This window comes from Arachis duranensis, chromosome 10, assembly GCF_000817695.3.
Source record: "Arachis duranensis cultivar V14167 chromosome 10, aradu.V14167.gnm2.J7QH, whole genome shotgun sequence".
Classification (NCBI taxonomy): Eukaryota; Viridiplantae; Streptophyta; class Magnoliopsida; order Fabales; family Fabaceae; genus Arachis; species Arachis duranensis.
In genome coordinates this window covers 74,987,189-75,007,888 of record NC_029781.3, presented here as the reverse complement: position 1 = coordinate 75,007,888, position 20,700 = coordinate 74,987,189, and the positions used below count along the sequence as shown (strand labels likewise).

The following is a 20,700-nucleotide window of genomic DNA, read 5'->3' as shown; positions in this document are numbered from 1 at the left end:
AGAGATGATAGGGCAAAGGAGGAGGGAGATGGCAATAACGACGACGAGTCTTAACAAATCAGACTTGTTGTCTAGATTCATGGGATCCATCGAAGACGATAACTAGTTGAAAGACATAGGCATTGGTTTCCCGAGTATGAATTGGTTGAGAACAAGTTGAGGATTTTGTTCTTGTGAACATTAAATTTATAGAGTGTTCATTGTGTAGTTTGAAGTTACAGTGTTAAACTGCTAGTATTATGCGAGATATGATGAAAATTGGGAGAGAACAGTGTCATTTCTAAACAGAGGAGATCAGGGACCATTTTGTCACCTGTTAGAGTTGTCAGGGACTATTTTGTACTTCGTTAGAGATAACGAAGTAAAGGACCTAAGTGACTGACAGAATTAATTGTTAGGGACCAATCGAGTAATTAATTTTAGTTGGGGACTAAAGTGTCCAATCTAAAAAATAGATTTTTTCTTGTATTGTGTCGAGAATTCGAGATCCAATGTATGATAGTGACTAGGAACAGATCTGCAATACTGCATTTCGGCTTTTGAATCTATGTCCAAACCAAAACTCCACCTAAGCGTCTAAGTTGTAGTTGTCTTCACCGACATTGGAAAATGGATTTTTCTCTTTAAAATAACCGCTTTCTTTACTATCTGCAACATACTCCTCGTCTAAGTCCTTACCATCAACGTCCATGTCTTCCATTCCTCGTCTAAGTCCTTACCATCAACGTCCAGGTTTTTCACTGGATTAGCCACGTGTATTCGTGGAGGTGTGAAAGGTGGGTCATCCTGCACAAAGTCCGACTGCTCATATCCACTACCGCCGACATTACCAACCTCCGCAAAAAGTTCCATCACTTGTTCGATCATGTTTCTCTTATGGATGTCAAATATTAGGTGTACATGCTTGTTGTCATGGAAACAAAACAGACGAAACCGAAAAGCTCTATTTCCTATCGGTACTAGCATCCTATATCCCATTCTTCCAATTTCTTCTTCCGCTACCACCGAGCCTACTCAATATAGACTCTTCAGCTCACCGAATACGTAACAATAGAATTCTTACACTCAAATATCACCTTATTATGATGATTTTTCATGACATTTGGAATACACACATACAACCAAATATCCACCGCTACTAAACATTTTGGTTTATTTTCGAAAAAAAATACAGAAAAAATAATGAAATGTTCAGTAACAAATACAAAGAGTCACACATCATTTTATAACTGCCAAAAATTTGTCATTAAATATCTCATTTACACTTTACACATTATAATTATTCACGTATCTCATTTACTTTGTAATATTAAGCAAAATAAAATAAAAAATACATTTTGATAAAAATGCTACAAATTATCTATTTCGGTAAATAAAATTTTATTTATTAAAAAAAATCCCAAGGCCAGACTAAATTGCCGTAATTTTAAAAAAATTATAATTCTTTTAATATTATTACGAACTAAAGTACTAGTTTTCTTTCCAAAAGCTATATCAATATCAGTCGTACTATTTCAATATCAGTCGTACTATTTGACATGGATAAAGTTTGTCTGTATCTTGTTCAGAATGTCCAGCAAAAAACATACCAACATATCCACCTGAATCATCTATCTAAAAGAAAAACATGTTAATGTTACAAGAGCAGCCCCAAATATCCACCATTTGTATCGGCATAGTCAAAAAGAGACATCACAAACTAGAGTTTCTTAATTACATCTCCGGACTGGAAATACCCAACTCAACTCCCAACTGAAAAAGGAAAGTAATTTGAGTGTGATTTAACCTCGGGGAAATCACGAAGAGATCCTCAATCACTGCTTGGAAGTCTCAGTTCCAACTCATGCCCCTGTTATGTTTCCAAAAGATATCATCTTAAATACCTTGCAACAACACTTATAACTTCTTATACCTTCTTGATAATCTGAACCACGTCTTCATCTTCAAGTTCATGCTCCTGGTATGTAACAGCGTATTACACTTAGTATTAACATTTATTAATAAGGAAGAACAGAAGTAGAAATACAACTTTTGCGGGGGGAGCAAATAAGTGGAGTAAATTGAGTAAGTTACCTTGCCAACTCTTTGAGGCTTGTGCTTCGCACTTGAACCCCAGACCAGAGCACTGCATCATTCAGCAAACATATAAGCATTGGATGAATGAAAGATACAGGGGAGGGAGGAGGAAAAAAGAAAAAGAAAAAAAAAATGAAGGCAAGGGGATCGGAATGGGAGTATGGTGATGGGGAGAGGAGGCATGTTCATTGTTCTGTTTTATGATGCAAATTTAGGTGACCATGATTCAGAACATGTAGTAGCTTTTAACGCATACATGGAAAAGTCACAAGACTTCATGAATAAATAAAGCTTCAAGATTGGGAAAGGATGCTCACTACTTAAACTGTTTAAGCATATCCTTGTGAATGCGATTGCAGAAGTCCTCAACTGTTCTTCTTTTAGATGACAATATTACCGGGTCCTCGTAGTCAGGATTCATCCCTTTAGGTTTAGTATAAATACGAGTTAAATTGAGATATTCCCAAATTTTCTCCAGAAGACCATCGAGGTTCCACTCCAGGTGTGCACTAAAGAATAGTCAGAAAAACATATAACTTTTATAAATAAATGATCTATAAGTTAAGGCAACTATGGAAATGGAAGAAATAACGATCATTAAAGATAATGCTTCCTAGGGGAAAAAGGTTTGAGATATTTAGCATACAAGACCAATGATTTTAATGAAGAATTACCTGATTGGGCAGTAATGAGGTAGCTTATCCAATATCTCTAATTCCTCAAGTGTGATCTGATCAATCTTGTTCACAACATAGATGCAAGGCATGTATACTCTACTTCCCTCGATAACATCTATAAGGTCATCGGCAGTAGCATCATATCTGAGAGTAATATCTGCATTGTGAATTTTGTACTCACTACATATAGCCTTCACAGTGTCAAGATCCAAATGTGTGTTGGTAACCGTTGAAGTGAGGTTGATTCCACCTTTATCTTTCTTCCTAAAAGTCAGATTTGGTGGCTCTTTATTTAACCTACAGTCAATCAGTAAACAAGTTAATCAAAGAGAAACAAAGCAAATAAGCTTCTTCCCACATTTTTTATTTATTTATTTTGAGAGAGAGGGGGGTAAGACAAGTGGAAACTTGCATACATGACACGAGCAATTCAAATACAATTGGTTACCTTATACCAAATCCCTCCAGCTCTTTTTCTATAAGCCGCTTATGAGTTATTGGCTTTATGGCATCAAGAACAATTAAAATACAATTGCAAGTCCTTGCAGTACTGATAACCTGCATTTGTCAAGCAATATATAAAATAAAAATGTGTCTTTGCCACTTCCCCGAAGTGTGAATGTGCCAAGTTGCATGGCGGATCATAGTTATTAATTGCAAATCTATATGAATATACTTATATTAGTTGAAAAACAACTAAGTATTAAATATTTTAAAATACAAGATTCGATGCTCGTGCAGAAACTTGATGGAATGAAGTTTGCAAAATCTGAATCAATCTTCCTAAATATGTAACAATCATGTATGGTGCTGAAGACAGTTTCTGCCAGTGGAGAAAAAGACAAAAACATAGCTTACAATTATACACAGTTCTCTAAATACTGCCATTAAGAATCAAGAATCTTTGAAAAACAATTCTGCCATATGCCAAATATAAAACCACAGGTTCTCTAGACACTGAAATGTTTTCCATTGATATCACCACAGCATGCAGCAGAAGATCAACGGAAAATTTTTTACAAGTTTCACAAGGACCTTTGATTACATAGTTAATTACTTACAAAAGACGTGATTTGGCTAATCAACATTGAAATTTTGTTGACATATATTATACTAAAATCTACTTAAAATTGCGATTAGAACAATTTTATTTTACCTGTCTTCCTCTACCCTTTCCATCTTTAGCACCCTCAATAATTCCAGGGAGATCCAGCAACTGTCACATGTAATTAAATAAGTACTTAAAAATTTATCAAAATAGTAAAATGTAGGATGATAAAGTTGCAAGCAGACAAAATCAATCATAAAGATACGGGATCTTAATTAATCAAGAGGTTCAAGTGCAACTAGATTTTGTTTTAAGTAACACAAGTTTTAAAGCCCACAAGCAGAATATCTTGACCTTGATAAGTATTATAAGCGAAACCTAAGAGAAAGAAATATGGTTTTATTTACTATGGCTCCGCAACCTAGTTGCATTCATATGATATCGATAACAGTAGAAAACCCTCTTATGAGGGATTTTTCACCAAGAGCAAAGATGAAAACATCATCAACATTAAGCTTTCTAATATTGTGGCACCTGAATTTTAGCTCCACGATACGTGATCACGCCAGGGATGCAAGTTAAGGTTGTAAACTCGTAGGAAGCAACCTACACAAACCAAAACAAGTAAAAGTCTTCAGGAAACTCTTTCACATAAGCTATTAAGCATATTAGATAATTCCTAATTGTAATGCTGCCCGCTATCTTTTGAAATAAAAAAGGAAGCATCTGGTTGACACGTGAATAGACGCCAATGACCACTATTATAGTGTCCAAAGCAAAGAATAGTTGACAAACATCATGAATGATAGCAAAACGTAGAAGTTAAAATAAGTAAGAGCTCCTTTATACCATTTTATAATTAATCAGATCAGATGATAAAAAAAAAATAGAATGAACTCGAGATATAAATGGTGGGCCACTGCAGAAGGTCCCCACGGATTAGGATCTCCTAAGGGTAGATGTACTCGGCCTTACCCTGTAAGCAGAGGGGTTGATTCCAGATAAAAAACCTTGATCTCAATATCATAGGCCAACAACCTTACCCTAGATATGACATGCACCTATCCCATGCAATTTTATTTTATTTTTTAGGAAGAGAAAAAGAAACATCACTTGCAATATTTCAAAAACATGGTAGAACTCATAGAAGTGAAACACTGCGATATAAATAAATTAAATAGTGAAGATGGCAGTATATAAGACTCATAGAAATACATTCCTACCTCTGAAAATGTCCCAGTCAATTTATTCAGTAGAGTAGATTTGCCAACTGAAGGGAAACCCACAAGACCAACCCTTGAATCACCACTTTTAGTAACATCAAAACCTTCACCAGCACCTCCAGCACCTTTTGATGAAGGAGTAAGGAGTTCCCTCCGCAGCTTTGCCAGTTTAGCCTAGTACCAGAGTGGCCATATGCTTAACAATATTAAATCAACTAGCAGCAAGAATAGAATCACAGAAATACAAAAGTAAAAGATAACAAGGAAAATAATTCTAATAAAAAATAATCTTATTGGTGGTTGATTCCAAATAGAAGCAGAAGTGAAAACACCCATGTAGCCTTCAATATCATATATCAGAAAACTTTCAAACAAAGTATCCAAGTTAACAATAGGAGCCCAAGGCTGATGAAAAAACAATTCAAATATTCTCAACTTAAATTTTAATGTTTTATCCAAATTGGAATACGCGTACGAGATACATGCACCCAAAATTATAAATAAATCAATATGTAAATCAGTAGGAATCTTGTATCCAGCAACAGCTAGAAAGTGGAAACAAGAAGGCCTATTCCAAGAGCAGAATGAGCTTAGCCTAATAATACAACTTCCAATTGAATTTCAGGGAGAGGGTCTGAGTCATGAGTCATGAACCAGAAGCACGTCCAAATGCAATCTCTAGAGCAATTACTCCTACAAAATTCTACCAACTCATTCAACATGACCAAATCATTCCAGTGCTTGGATGAAATTGATCACTTTCGGTCCCATATCCCATCTACCAACTCATTTAACATGACCCCATCATTCCAGTGCTTGGATGAAATTGATCACGTTCTTTCCCATATCCCATCTAACGATGAAGCACACAATGCAGAAACATGTTTACCTTCAGCAAGCCCAAATGATGAGCAGTAGCCTTGTTCTTTTGCGTTCTTGCCATCTGCAGCATAAAAACGACAATGATCATACTTGAAATAATAACTACAATGGAAATACAGCTGCTGCTTTGAACAATCAATACAGTTCCTCAGTTCTTGATTACCAAATGCAGGGAGTAAAGGAAACAAAACACATGCACAGAAATAATATGAAACCTTATCGTAGCTGTCAATCTCTCAAACTCAAACTATACATATTCAACCAGAATTACGACTTAGAGGTATCTGCAGTATTAGTTGTTTTAGTTTTAGCCTAAACATAAAAACTTCACTTATTCTGAGTAACAAGGAATTTATTACAATCCCATCTTACTTGATGCTTAAATATTATTGAACGTAATCACTAATCAGACGAAGTTGCAATATATACTGAAATATGAACTCCAACGAAAATAGAATTTAGGAGTTTCTGGCGAGAATAATTCCGATTAAGGAACATTAATCACAATTAAGCACAGCTTCTATTCCAACTCTAGAAATGCATAGAGCTTCTTAAGAATCATATTAAGTATAAATCATTTGTATTAATAACACCTTAAAACTGGATCCTAGGATATGGCTTTAAAATTTCGTAATTCGTAATCAAACCGTAGTAACCCTACTACTGCAGAGGAAAACAACTTATGGATTAGTTTGTAGTCCAAAAATGTTATACTTTCACGGATACGAATCGAGGCGTGCAACCAAGTTCCGTTGAGAATACAATGGAAGGAAGGAAGGAAGGATGGAAGCATTAGAGACAAAGCATAGGGTACCTCATCTTCGATGTCCTTTATTTTCTGCATCACGGTCGCCATTGTTGAAGGATGAGCTCAGAGGAAGAGAAGAAAATAGTTTCAGATGAATCCTCTTCAAGTATACAGGGATGATTAATGGTTACTCTTGCGTTGTGATGTGTCGTGTTGGCTCTTAAGCTGGGCAAGAAAGGGAAGAAGGTGCTAGAACAAATATGCAGAGTGCACCAATGCTTACGGTAAGACGGTCCTAGGGTAGCGAAGACGGTGAATGATTCAATGGTCCAGCATCCTTTTTCACCAACGTTGGTGAAAGATAACTTTTCTCTTATACCTCTAGGTTTTTGGGTTCAGTTCTCTTTTAAAAACTATTGGGCCTTATAATAGCCCATTTATTAAAGCCCAACTAGCCTAATAATTTTTTCCACCCAAAAAAAACTAATAATTTTCGAATAGCATTATATTTTTTTTGGTAAAAAAAATTAAATTAAAATACTGAATTAGTGACAATGTACTATAAAATGTTAAAATTAAATTAATATTTTGACCCTAGAAACGAACAACAAAAATTTTATTTTTTAAAATTAATTTTAGTTTGATAAAAATACACATTGGGATAAATAACAAATAATTCATGTATTTAATTCAGACTTTTGTTGGATTATCTAAAAATTTATTTAAAAAATATATATAAAAATAATAAAAAATATCTTTAGACTATTTTTAATATTTTGTCAATCGCATAAAAGATACAGAAAAAATCATTTAAAATAAAATTATCAAATTAAAAAGATAATTTGTTTACTTTTTTAAATAGACTTACAAAAAATTATATTGATATTTATAACATTTTAAAATATATCCTCAAATATTTAATATATTATTTTAAATTAAAATATTCTTAAATATAAAGTATTATTCCTTTTTTAAAAAATTATTTATCAAAAATTAATTCTTTTCATAGAAAAAATAATAATTTTTTCTTAAAAAACAAGCATAGTGAGAATATCAAAAATTTATTCCACAACATTATTGTTCAATGAAAGTAATAAACAAAGAAATAACAAAGGTTCTGCAGCATAATGAACCTTTATACAATAATTATTTTGGCATTATAATCTCTTATTGTAGAAACCTTTTTGACAAAATTTAGAACATGTCAAGTATCTCATAATTATCTTTAAAATATAATTTTAATTTGACAAAATTTTGAAACTTGCCATATATCTCATAATTTATAAATATCAATATAATTTTTTGCAAATCTGTTTAAAGATTAAAAAATTATCTTTTTAATTTGGTCATTTTATTTTAAATAATTTTTTATATCATTTACATGACTGAAAAAAATATTTAAAAAATTAAAAAATAGTAAAAAAAATCAATTTATTATTATTTTTTATATATACTTTCTAAATAACATTTTAGATGATTCAACAAAAGGTTGGATTAAATAAATACATTAGTTGTTATTTATCCTCAAAATGTATATTTTGTCAAACTAAAATTAATTTTAAAAAATAAAAATATTGTGTCTTTTGTTTTTGGTTTATTTTTTGTGGGTCAAAATAATAATTTATTTTAACATTTTACATCATATTTCACTAATTCAATATGTTTATTTTAATGTTATTTTAACCCAAAAAATATTTTTATGCTATTTTAAAATTATCATAATAGGTGGACTTCAATAAATGGGATATTCTTTTTTTTGGTATTAAGACGGGCCAGAATCCAAAACAGAAAATTACACTGAGAGAGATGCCCCTTGTCCATCATCTACTAATAATCTAAGCACTTCTCTAGGAGGAGTATCCCAAAAGTAGAATCCTGAATCTAGATTCAAACTTTTGCGCGCCAGACAATCTGCACATCTATTGCCTTTACTATAAATATTCACAAAACTAATTTGCCAATTCCTCTTTTTCCACTTGCTGATATCCCTAATAAAAGCATTTGGGTGGTTTATAAGATTCCTTGAGCTATTGATAATCTCTACTGCTGACTTGGAGTCACACTCCACTTTAATTTTCATTATCCCCAAAGTACACGCTAGTTCCATTCCCTTTTTGATTCCCCACAGTTCCGCCATATAAGCCGTGCACCACCCTATGTTGAAGGAAAATCCAGCAACCCATTTGCCTCTTCCATTCCTCAAGAGCCCGCTGATAAACCACTATTTTATGATTCATATTGTATTTAATTGTGTGGTTTTATCAAGTCTTCGCCCACTTATTCATATAATTTGCATGTATTTACAATTCTTTCCTAAAAATATTCTATGATTGAAAACTTGCTTCCTAAAGACCTTTTAGTTATATATTTTTATTTTCCTTCGTACCATTCGATGCCGTGATCTATGTGCTAAGTGTTTCAGACTTCATAGGGCAGGAATGGCATCAGGAATGAAGAGGAAGTGTGCAAAAGTGGAAGGAACACAAGGAATTGAGGAGATGACCAGCGAGAAGTCACGCGGTCGCATGGCTCACGCGACCGCACGAAATAGAAGAAATCACAGTGACGCGCTCGCATGCCTGACGCGACCGAATGGATTGGAAGCTGCACGAACGACACAAATGTGTGGACGACGCGCACGCGTGGTACGAAAAACGCTGAGTGACGCGAACGCGTGGACGACACGGCCGCGTGACGTGTGTGATCTGCAGAATTACAGAAGTCACTGGCACATATTCTGGGCCGTATTTCAACCCAGTTCTCGGCCCAAAAAACACAGATTAGAGGCTGGGAGTGGAGCAAAATCAATCATTCAATCATTACTCACAATTTTAGGTTTTAGATGTAGGTTTTAGAGAGAGAGGTTCTCTCCTCTCTTTTAGGATTTAGGATTAGGATTCCTCTTAAAGGATTTAGGATTTCAACTCTTCATCAAGTTCAATATTCCTTTTACTGTATATTTTCTCTTTTACATTCAGATGCTTTAATGCTTGTATTACTTATGTTGCCTATTTGGCTTATGAACCTTTTATGTTAGGATTTTCTTAATTAATATAATTTGAAGTATTTCAAACTCATGATTGCTTTCTTCTATTTATGATTTATTTTTCCTTTTGGCTTTGGTTGATTAATTGGTAACTCTTGAGTTGTCAAACTCATCGTGATTGATAATTGATATCTTTGCTGATTAATTTAGATTCCTATAACTCTAGTCCTTCCTTAAGGAGTTGACTAGAACTTTAGGTGTTAAATTAATTTTTCCACTTAACTGACCTTCATAGTTAGAGGTTAACTTAGTGGGAGCAAAAGTACAATTCTCATCACCATTGATAAGGATAACTAGGATAGGATTTCCAGTTTTCATACCTTGCCAAAAGATCTCTTAGTTATTAATTTATTAATTCTCTGCAATCTATTTCTCTTGTTCAAAACCTTTTCAAACCCAAAAACACTGTTTTCTGTAACCAATAGTAAAACACACTTCCCTGCAGTTCCTTGAGAAGACGACCCGAGGTTTGAATACTTTGGTTTATAAATTTTATTGGTTTGTTACTTGTGACAACCAAAACGTTTGTAAGAAAGATTGATTGCTTGGTTTAGAAACTATACTTGCAACGAGAATTTATTATAACTTCTAAACCATCGATCTTCAGTTCTTCAAAATGGCGCCGTTGCCGGGGAGTTGCAAACGTGTGCCTTATTATTGGTTATTGTAAATATTTTTCTTTTACTTGTTTATTTGTTTTTGTTTTCCCTTCTTATTTCCGATAGCTACTATGAATTCTCACCCCTCTCGCTTTGAGTTTGGTTCTACTTTTGTTGAAAGGAATGGAAGCTATAACAGAACTGTGCATCATGGTCATAGCAATCAAAGATGGATAGAGCCAAGAGGATCTTATCAACCCTTTAGGCAACAACACCCTCCTAGATACCATGGACAGAGACCATTCTGTAATGCATACCCAACTGATAGATCTGGTGTACCCCCTTGTAGCTACCGACAAGCCCCACCCTATGCTCAGAGACCATCTTCCCAACATAGCTTCGAACCACCATGCTCACAAGCTTCTTTTTGCCAATCGCCACCGTATGACCCTTATCCGCCCCAACACCAATCCAATTACTCCCAAGAAACACCATTTCCCTATGCACCATGTCCATATCCATCAAACCAAGAATCACAGGTTCGCTTCGAAGAATTAGTAGACCAATTTCATGCAACCCTTCATCAACTGGAGCAAGCAATAAATCAATTATCTTCCAGATGTTCGGACACCCAACAAACCCCCATGGCTTCATGTGGAGAATCTAATGAAGAACGCAGCATGAAAGAGACGCTAGAAACTCCAGTGGACAGTATAGAGCATAACTTCGTACTAGAACAAGTAGAGGAAGCTGTCAGTATAGAAAAAGAAGAGTTGGTTGAAGATTTAGGAGATGCCGAACCTCCGCAGGAATCCAGAGTTGTGGAGAATTCCGTCAAAGACGTTACAATTGATGCTAAGGAGGATAGTGCACAACCCTCAATGCAGGTATCTTATGAGGAATTGGACGGAATAACCCAAGACACATGTTTCCTTGATGATGATGATCACAACTCAAGCCCTCTTAGTAATGAACTTGCATCCACAAGTGAATTCTTTGAGATGGAAGAATCTTCCCCAAGTGAATACGAAGATGATGCAGAGGTAGACTTTTCTCAACCTCCCAATTATGATTCAAGTGATGAGGAAGATATCGATGACTTTGATCAAGACATGGTTGAAATGGAAGAAATATTCAAAGAAGTGGAGGAATTCACTGAAGACCACAAGGGAGTAGAGCTTGCAGAACCACTGGAAACACTTATCCCAAGGCCACTACCACCCAACTACAACTTCAAGTGGGTAAAATCCTTGACCTTTATCTTCACTTTTCCACTTGAATATGGTTTGCTTGAAACAGATGGCCAACTCAGAGCTCTTTGCGGCTTTAAGAGCAAAAGGGAAATGAGTCGCACTCAGCGCTGGTATGCAAGATTCAATGAGGTTTCACACTTCAAATTGAGGTGCAAGGATTGATGTCAAGCTCAATTGGAAGGATCTCGGAAGCTGTTTGGTCACTGCAGTGGGAATTCAGATTACTTATCACCCGGCTGAAAAAATGCAGATCAAGACGGAAACGGGTGTAAAAGTAAAGTTTGGGATCCTGGAATCCATTCTGACATTCAACATCCCAGGAGCCTCGAAACCTGTTTGAAATTGCTCAAAGGCTTTACATGCCTTGTTTGGGACCCCGGAGGATGCTGGCATTCCAAACACTGGGGGAGATTTCTGGACGAATTCAAGCACAAGCCACCATAGCAGGAAGCTCATTAAATGTCCAACTTAAGGACTTTAACTAAAAGTGCTAGGTGGGAGACAACCCACCATGGTATGATAGTTCCTTCTCCATTCTACTCTGTTTTTGAATTTTGATTGAACCTGAAATTTTTGCATGACATTCATTGCATTTTGCATTCTGCATACTGCAAAAAAATATTTCGCACGCGACGCGACAGCGTCGCCGATGGGTCCGCGTCATAGGTGCATTGGGAAGAAAACAAAATTGAATAGAGAGTCACGCGAAAGCGCGGCTAGAGGCGTGCCTTTGGCACAAATTAGTCCACGCAACCGTGTGGATGACGCGTCCGTGTCATGTGGGAAAAACGCCTCCCACGCGTTCGCGTCACCCACGCGAACGCGTGCCTCAAAATCGACGTAAAAAGGGTGTATGGCCGAAGGTTGAGCTAGAATTGGGCTGAACTCAAGCTTGAAGCACAAGCCCTGCCATGCGTACGCGTGCCCCACGCGTCCGCACTGTTTTCAAATTTAGGCCATCCACGCGATCGCGTCATCCACACGACCGCGTCACCCAAAGTTTTGGCAAAATTAGTTTTTCACCAGAGAGTTACGCGGCCGCGAGGCTGCACTTGCGCTGATGGCACGAATCACTTCACGCGAACGCGTGCCCCACGCGTTCGTGTCACTTCATCGAAGTGCTATCCACGCGACCGCGTACCCCACGCGCTCACGTCGCTTGCGCCACACAGCTTATCCAAATCAACCAAATATCTTATCTTTTCTTCCCCAAATCTACATCTTTTCTTTCCCTTCTTATTTCTTTCTTCCTTCCTTTCTTTTTCTTTCTTTTTCTTTTATTTGGTGTTGGAAATTTATTTAGGTCTTTCACTATTACTTGTGGATTATTATGGAGTTGTTTGACAATTCATATTACTTGGAATGCTTGCATGTTCCAAATTCATTTTCCCCTATCATATTAAACATGCATACTAAGTGTTTGTGAAAATACCCGTATGGCATTGTGCATTCTTCATTATTCTATTCTTCTACTCTAATGCCCGTTTTTCACAAAACCCTTTTCACTATTTTATTAATTAAATATAATTGTCAATACAAATATTATTGTTAGTTTCTTACGACTAATAATACATTATGGCTTTTAATGCTTGATTTATGTTACTCATGCCTTTGCCAGCATGCCAATAAATATCTTGCATCTAATTACCTCAATTTATCATGCCCTGTTTCCATTGTTGTCCTAATTTCATGGAGTCCCAACCATGTGTTAACGACATTCTTTTTTAGTTTGGCATGATTATCACTCATACTGCCCTCCTCTCTGCTCTATCCCTTTGACTTCATGTCCCTTTCTCTTCTCCCTTTTCAGGATGGCCATCAAAAAGGATAAGGAGAAAGACTCTACTAAGAGCACCAGCTGAGGAATCACAACCCCCGCCCACCTGTACAGCTTTGCATGCACCGAGGACGGTGCACTCTTTAAGTGTGGGGAGGTCGATACCGATCTCCGTGGGTTAGTACCTTCCTGTCTAACACCAACGTTTAAATTAGTTGTTGCATTTGCGTATTTGTTTTATTTTGTGCATATATTACCATTACTCGGTTGAAGTAATATTTTCTTTTTCAAGAAACTTTTTTATAGTATTTCACTAATTTAAATTAAAAACTTTTTGAAAAACTTGTTTGAAGAAATATTATTTTGGAACATGATTTAGAGCTCGAACACACAAAACCAGTGAGATTTTGAGCCTACTTGATTGGTTGCATTTTACCAACCAATATTTTATTTTTTGTGTGTGTTTTTCTCTCTAAAATTGTGATCTTTGTCTTGCTTAATTCTATATTTCCATTATTTGATGTATGCATGCACTTATATGATTGAGGCCTTGTTTCACTGAGCTTACATGCCCATATGGCCTTACCTTTCATTATCCTTTGCAAACCAATGTTGAGCCATTTTACCCCTTTGTTCTTTACTTTGGCACATCATTAACTCTAAGAGAAAAACAATAATGTCCTTAATTTGAATCCTTGATTAGCTTAGACTAATGAAAGCGCTCATAAATTAAGTGTGGGGAAAGTGGGTTTGGAAACGTTTGGTTTGAGAATTGAGTATGTTAGACTTTGTGTGAAAATGTGAAAAATGTTAAGAACATGTTTATGTATTCAAAACCTTAATCATATGCATTAAAAAAGTTATTAAGAAAAAAAGAAAAAAAAGAGCAGAAAAATAAAAAGGGGACAAAATGCCCCAAAGTAAATGGCAATAGCAATGCATATGTACTGTACTCAAAATTTGGAATGCATAAATATGTAGTAAACGCAGTTAATGGGTAGTTATTGATTTTATATTACATGGATTGTCCTAAGTTAGATGGAAAGTTTATGTTAATTAAGGATTCAGATTTTAGTCCACTTGGCCAAATACAATCCTACCTTGACCCTAACCCCATTACAACCCTTAAAAGACCTCTTGATTTGTGTATTGGTGTATTAAATTTTTTGTCGATTGTTAGATGAAAAGCAAGCTATAGAAAGCAAGATTAGTAGAAAATTGAGAGAATTGACCCTAGACACTTGAGAGTTAGAACGATATACACTACCATTAAGGGTTCAGTGCTTAATTCTATGTTCCCTGCTTTCATGAGCTATCCTCTTCTTGCAAGTTATTTGTATTTCATTTTTGTAATTTGAATTAGTGAAATCCAGTTCATATCTGTTCTTGAAAGATTTATTTACTTTTTCACCAAGTAGGTAGAATCATTTTAGCATGTAGTTGCATTCATATAGATAGGTTGCATTTCATACATCCTACCATTCTGTCTTCACTCCTTTATAGCTTCTCTTGAGCTTAGCATGAGGACATCCTAATGTTTAAGTGTGGGGAGGTTGATAAACCACTATTTTATGATTCATATTGTATTTAATTGTGTGGTTTTATCAAGTCTTCGCCCACTTATTCATATGATTTGCATGTATTTACAATTCCTTCCTAAAAATATTCCATGATTGAAAACTTGCTTCCTAAAGACCTTTTAGTTATATATTTTTATTTTCCTTCGTACCATTCGATGCCGTGATCTGTGTGCTAAGTGTTTCAAGCTTCATAGGGCAGGAATGGCATAAGGAATGAAGAGGAAGCGTGCAAAAGTGGAAGGAACACAAGGAATTGAGGAGATGACCAGTGAGAAGTCACGCGGTCGCATGGCTCACGCGACCGCGCGAAATGGAAGAAATTACAGTGACGCGCTCATGTGCCTGACGCGACCACGCGGATTGGAAGCTGCACGAACGACGCGAATGCGTGGTACGAAAAATGCTGAGTGACGCGAACGCGTGACGTGCGCGATCTGTAGAATTACAGAAGTCACCGGCACAGATTTTGGGCCGCATATCAACCTAGTTCTTGGCCCAAAAAACACAGATTAGAGGCTGGGAGTGGAGCAGAATCAATCATTCAATCATTACTCACAATTTTATGTTTTAGATGTAGTTTTTAGAGAGAGGTTCTCTCCTCTCTCTTAGGATTTAGGATTAGGATTCCTCTTAAAGGATTTAGGATTTCAACTCTTCATCAGGTTCAATATTCCTTTTACTGTATATTTTCTCTTTTACTTTCAGATGCTTTAATGCTTGTATTACTTATGTTGCCTATTTGGCTTATGAACCTTTCATGTTAGGATTTTCTTAATTAATATAATTTGAGGTATTTCAGACTCATGATTGCTTTCTTCTATTTATGATTTATTTTCCCTTTTGGCTTTGGTTGATTAATTGGTAACTCTTGAGTTGTCAAACTCATCGTGATTGATAATTGATATCTTTGCTGATTAATTTAGATTCCTATAACTCTAGTATTTCCTTAAGGAGTTGACTAGGACTTTAGGTGTTAAATTAATTTTTTCACTTAACTGACCTTCATAGTTAGAGGTTAACTTAGTGGGAGCAAAAGTACAATTCTCATCACCATTGATAAGGATAACTAGGATAGGATTTCCAGTTTTCATACCTTGCCAAGAGATTTCTTAGTTATTAATTTATTAATTCTCTGCAATCCATTTCTCTTGTTCAAAACCTTTTCAAACCCAAAAATACTGTTTTCCATAACCAATAGTAAAACACACTTCCCTGCAATTCCTTGAGAAGATGACCCAAGGTTTGAATACTTCAGTTTATAAATTTTATTGGGTTTGTTACTTGTGATAACCAAAACGTTTATAAGAAAGGTTGATTGCTTGGTTTAGAAACTATACTTGCAACGAGAATTTATTATAACTTCTAAACCATCGATCTTCAGTTCTTCACCCGCCACACCCAGCTTTTTCCTTTCTCCCCTCCACTGTGCCATCGATGTTAAGCGTCATCCAAATGGTGAAAAAAGATGCAAGAACCATTGAATCATTCACCTAGCGAAGACTACTCTGCACTTTTTTCTTTTTGAACATAAACTACTCTATCCTTCAATCAGAAAATATATGCACCGTTCCCAATATGGGTTGGGAAGCCCATAACAATGTACAGCTCAATTTATAGCAAAAATGTTGGTTGGGCTATAATTTTTTTTGGTCCAGTGGCAACTGTGTTTGCCTTGTGACTAAAATGTTGATATATGAAATTTATGGGGGAGGGGGATAGGGATGTATATGCTTTAGGGTATAATTTTACCAAAAAAAACTCATACTAGTTGCCATGCGACAGAAAGAAATATTTCATTGGATCAAAATAATTAGTTGAAGTGGTAAATTACGGTGCCTCTTAATGGATGAAAAACCCTTAAATGTTTGTCTGAGTGCCTAGTGTAAGAACTGGCCAATCCATCTAACGAAGAAAAAAAAAGGATTTGTGACATCTATAATCTTTTAAAATTGAATTTAAATCCTCTAAAGTTTGAATTTTATTTTAGAGAGTAAAGTGTGATCTTCTACCCTTGAATATTTTCTCTTTCATATTTATTCTTGGTTCCACCTATGAAATAAATGGTGAGAGATCACACTTTACTCTTTAAAGTAAAATTCAAACTTTAAAGGATTCAAATCCTTTAAAAATATAGATGATGATAGTTAATTAAAATACGCATCATATTCATATCAATTTAATTAAAAGCACTTCATTTTATTCATACTAGCATGATCATTCATGCAATTGTATGGAATTCATGTATTTTAAAAATTTTTAAATAAAAGAATATTAAGATATAAGTAAAATATGTTGGATAAAAATATATATGTTGTATTAATATTTTGATAACAAAAAGATTATCACTATGTTAAAATAAAATAATAGAATATAACAATCATTCAGTATGTTAATTAATATTGTAACATATTTCTTAAGATAACAAAATATAATGGATATTTTTAAACACAAAAAAAATGTCCAATATAGATATAGTTTATTACTATGTATAAAATTGAAAATATGAATTGTCAGATAGTTATAAATAAGAAAACAAAATATCTCCAACACAATCCAAGATATAATCTAAAACATGTGTCAAATAGAGTAATAGATAAGGAAAAGTCTAAGGGATCAATAACTTTATTAAATTTTGGCCAGCATGTAACCAGCAAAAGAAAAGTGAGTAATTCCACACCATTGGATGAAATCTCACACCATTAAAAACATCATTGATGGCTACTTAATGGCTACAAATCAGTAAAGTTGCTGGCTCTCTATCACTCCTCTAATAGATAAAAGGCTATCTTTTATAGGATCTAAAATCTTTCAATCAACAACTCTATGTGCCGGTTTGGTAGGAAGGCCAGTTTCAGGATAATGTTATCCCTTCTTTTTAACTTATACTGTTTATAGCATTCTTTCCATTCAACCCCGAATTTCCATTCTCTATTTCTTCCTCCACTTTTCCGTAGGTGGAAAAAGAATATATTCTTACCTACGCGGGAAGGTGGACCAGTAATCTTCCAGACCGAACTATGTCCAAAGGGTTTAAGATATGCAGCAAAATTATAGGACAGATATTGCAATGAATGATTTATAGTTAGGGTCTAAGGAGAGTTTTGCTATATAATCAATAAAAAATACACAACCAATATTTCACAAGTTTGTTAAAAAAAAGAAATAATTTCTTTAAGATCAATTTGCCAATCTAGATGCACTCAAGTCCGAACGTGTCATGTCCTTCTTATAATAATCATAAAGAGTGTATCTGGTTTAGTATATTTAAACATCTTAGTCACCACAGTAAATTATACCTCTATGTACCAAGTTATTAAAATTCAAGACATAAGAGAAAAAAATTGCATGTAACATTATCCATTGTCAGATAGTTCTCTTGTTTTATTACTTTCTTCACTAATGAATGGCTTGCACGAGACAAATCTATTGGATAATGAGGATCAACCCCTTCTATTGTGTCATTTTCATCATCATCTGACGAGAACTCATCATCAGATGGTTTGACCCAAACAACACCATTACATCAGGTGATGAAGGATCACCATTCTTGTTATACTTTTATATAGAATACTCTACATATGTTGTCAAGTATTTCTTGGTCTATTCAGTTAGCCACATAAAAGTTACGATCGAGGAGAACTTGAATTAGTTGGTTCATGCGATTCCAAAGTAAAATGAAAAAGATTCCAAACTCACATACCTAAATTACACAGTTGTCCCTCTATTGACAAAATAGAAAAGTCTAAGTTGCTCAAAGGAATCGTCAGTTATAAGTAGCTACTCATGTTTTTGTTTCAGCTCTAGCACCAAACAATTATCCAACTCATCAATCACGTAGAAGGTTGACCCTAATTCATTTCCATAAGTTGATACAAAACTCAATGGAAGAGCTCTCTCACCCTATATTCGATGTTATTTCTAAAATTAATTCACGTCTATCAAAGCCTATTTAAAATATATCATATAATATTACATAATATATTTGGTTATCTGCCGGTTGAAAAGCCAAAACCTGAAAATCCTTTATTTTCCTTTGTTCAAGTGTTGTTGCGTTGCTACAAACCTCATGACAGTACAGAATGGTATCATTATAGGTTAGAGTCACCATTATAGTTATTTTAAAATATGGTAAATGGAATACACATTTTTCATACTGATGTGATACCTATTTATACCAACTAAAACGTTTGAACAAGTACATAAACACAACCAAAATCTAAGACCGACCTGTTTTAAGAAAGGAACCAAGTATCTAAGTATACAAAAAACACAAACTAATTATTGAACGTTATAAACTTGTCCTGAAAGCTTGACTCCTCACTCACTACTTATTTTTAACAATAGCAAATACCACTAAAAATACCACCACTTTTTAGTTAGATGCCTCTGAAATTCAAACATTCATCTAGAAATCAACAACATTAAATATAATAGAAAATGTAACTTATTACACTATTCTTTTTCTAATAATTGTTAATTCTTCCAACTAAAGTCCAAGAAACCAACTTATAAAACTGCTATACAACACATTTTAGAAATTCTAAAAACTTATGAATTCTGACCTAGATAAAAATGAAAAGACAATAAAATTGAATTAGAACATGAGAAATAACTGACAAAGCATTTAAGAAAAATCATAGATGACATAACATGAAATTTCACATGACATAAAAATTTTGACAATTTAATGTGAAGGACAGTTAATAAAAAGGTAAATCACACTTCAACAAAATCCAAAATTCACTGAAGAAAACTAACCTAAACCTCAAGGTAAGAAATAAAATTACGAAGATAGAGGGTTTTCTGAAGTTTATTTTGAAAATAAGGGAAAATATTAACCATAATAATATAACCCATACCGTGAAGAGATTAAGTTAACCTTATTTTTCAGGAGGTGTTGTAATGCTGATTGTATCACAACAAAATTTTAGTCTGTACTATTTTTTCTTCTATAAATAGTTGTACCTTAAATATTGCTTTCAAAGTATAGAGACAGAAGAGTCAACGATCTTGTTGTTGCACCATTTCTTTCTTCTTTTTTCTCAAATCATTCATCGCCTTTGTTTTTATTTTTTTAAAAGAAAGAGGATATGTGGTGCATGAAATTGCAATCACACTTTTGCAATTCCACACAACTAACCAGCAAGTGCACTGGGTCGTCCAAGTAATACCTTACGTGAGTAAGGGTCGATTCCACGGAGATTGTCGGCTTGAAGCAAGCTATGGTTATCTTGTAACTCTTAGTCAGGATATCAATAATTATCAGGGTTGATTGTGAAAAGTAAAAGAACATGAAATAAGTACTTGTTTTGCAGTAATGGAGAACAGGTTGAGGTTTTGGAGATGCTCTATCTTCTGAATTTCTGCTTTCCTACTGTCTTCTTCTTCAAGCACGCAAGACTCCTTCCATGGCAAGCTGTATGTAGGGTTTCACTGTTGTCAATGGCTACCTCCCATCCTCTCAGTGAAAATGTTCAACGCAACCTGTCACGGCACGGCTATTCAGCTGTCGGTTCTCGATCATGTCGGAATAGAATCCAGTGATTCTTTTGCGTCTGTCACTAACGCGCCACAATCGCGAGTTTGAAGCTCGTCACAGTCATTCAATCATTGAATCCTACTCAGAATACCACAGACAAGGTTTAGACCTTCCGGATTCTCTTGAATGCCGCCATCAATTCTAGCTTATACCACGAAGATTCTGATTAAGGAATCCAAGAGATATCTACTCAATATAAAGTAGAACGGAGGTGGTTGTCAGGCACACGTTCATAGTTGAGAATGATGATGG

The 20,700-nt window shown here is 34.9% G+C and overlaps 1 protein-coding gene across 1 annotated transcript; it reads right to left on the bottom strand.

Annotated features, from left to right (window-relative positions):
• Positions 1-1,512: 1,512 nt before the first annotated feature.
• Positions 1,513-6,986, bottom strand: LOC107470286 (developmentally-regulated G-protein 3). The gene is made up of 10 exons (XM_016089679.3): positions 6,721-6,986; positions 5,914-5,967; positions 5,025-5,198; positions 4,336-4,407; positions 3,910-3,969; positions 3,202-3,311; positions 2,751-3,050; positions 2,394-2,585; positions 2,074-2,125; positions 1,513-1,957 (listed from the first exon to the last, which is right to left on the bottom strand). The coding sequence occupies exons 1-10, from the start codon at positions 6,760-6,762 to the stop codon at positions 1,907-1,909; spliced, it is 1,107 nt and encodes a 368-aa protein (XP_015945165.1). The 5' UTR covers positions 6,763-6,986; the 3' UTR covers positions 1,513-1,906.
• Between the last annotated feature and the right edge of the window lie 13,714 nt (positions 6,987-20,700).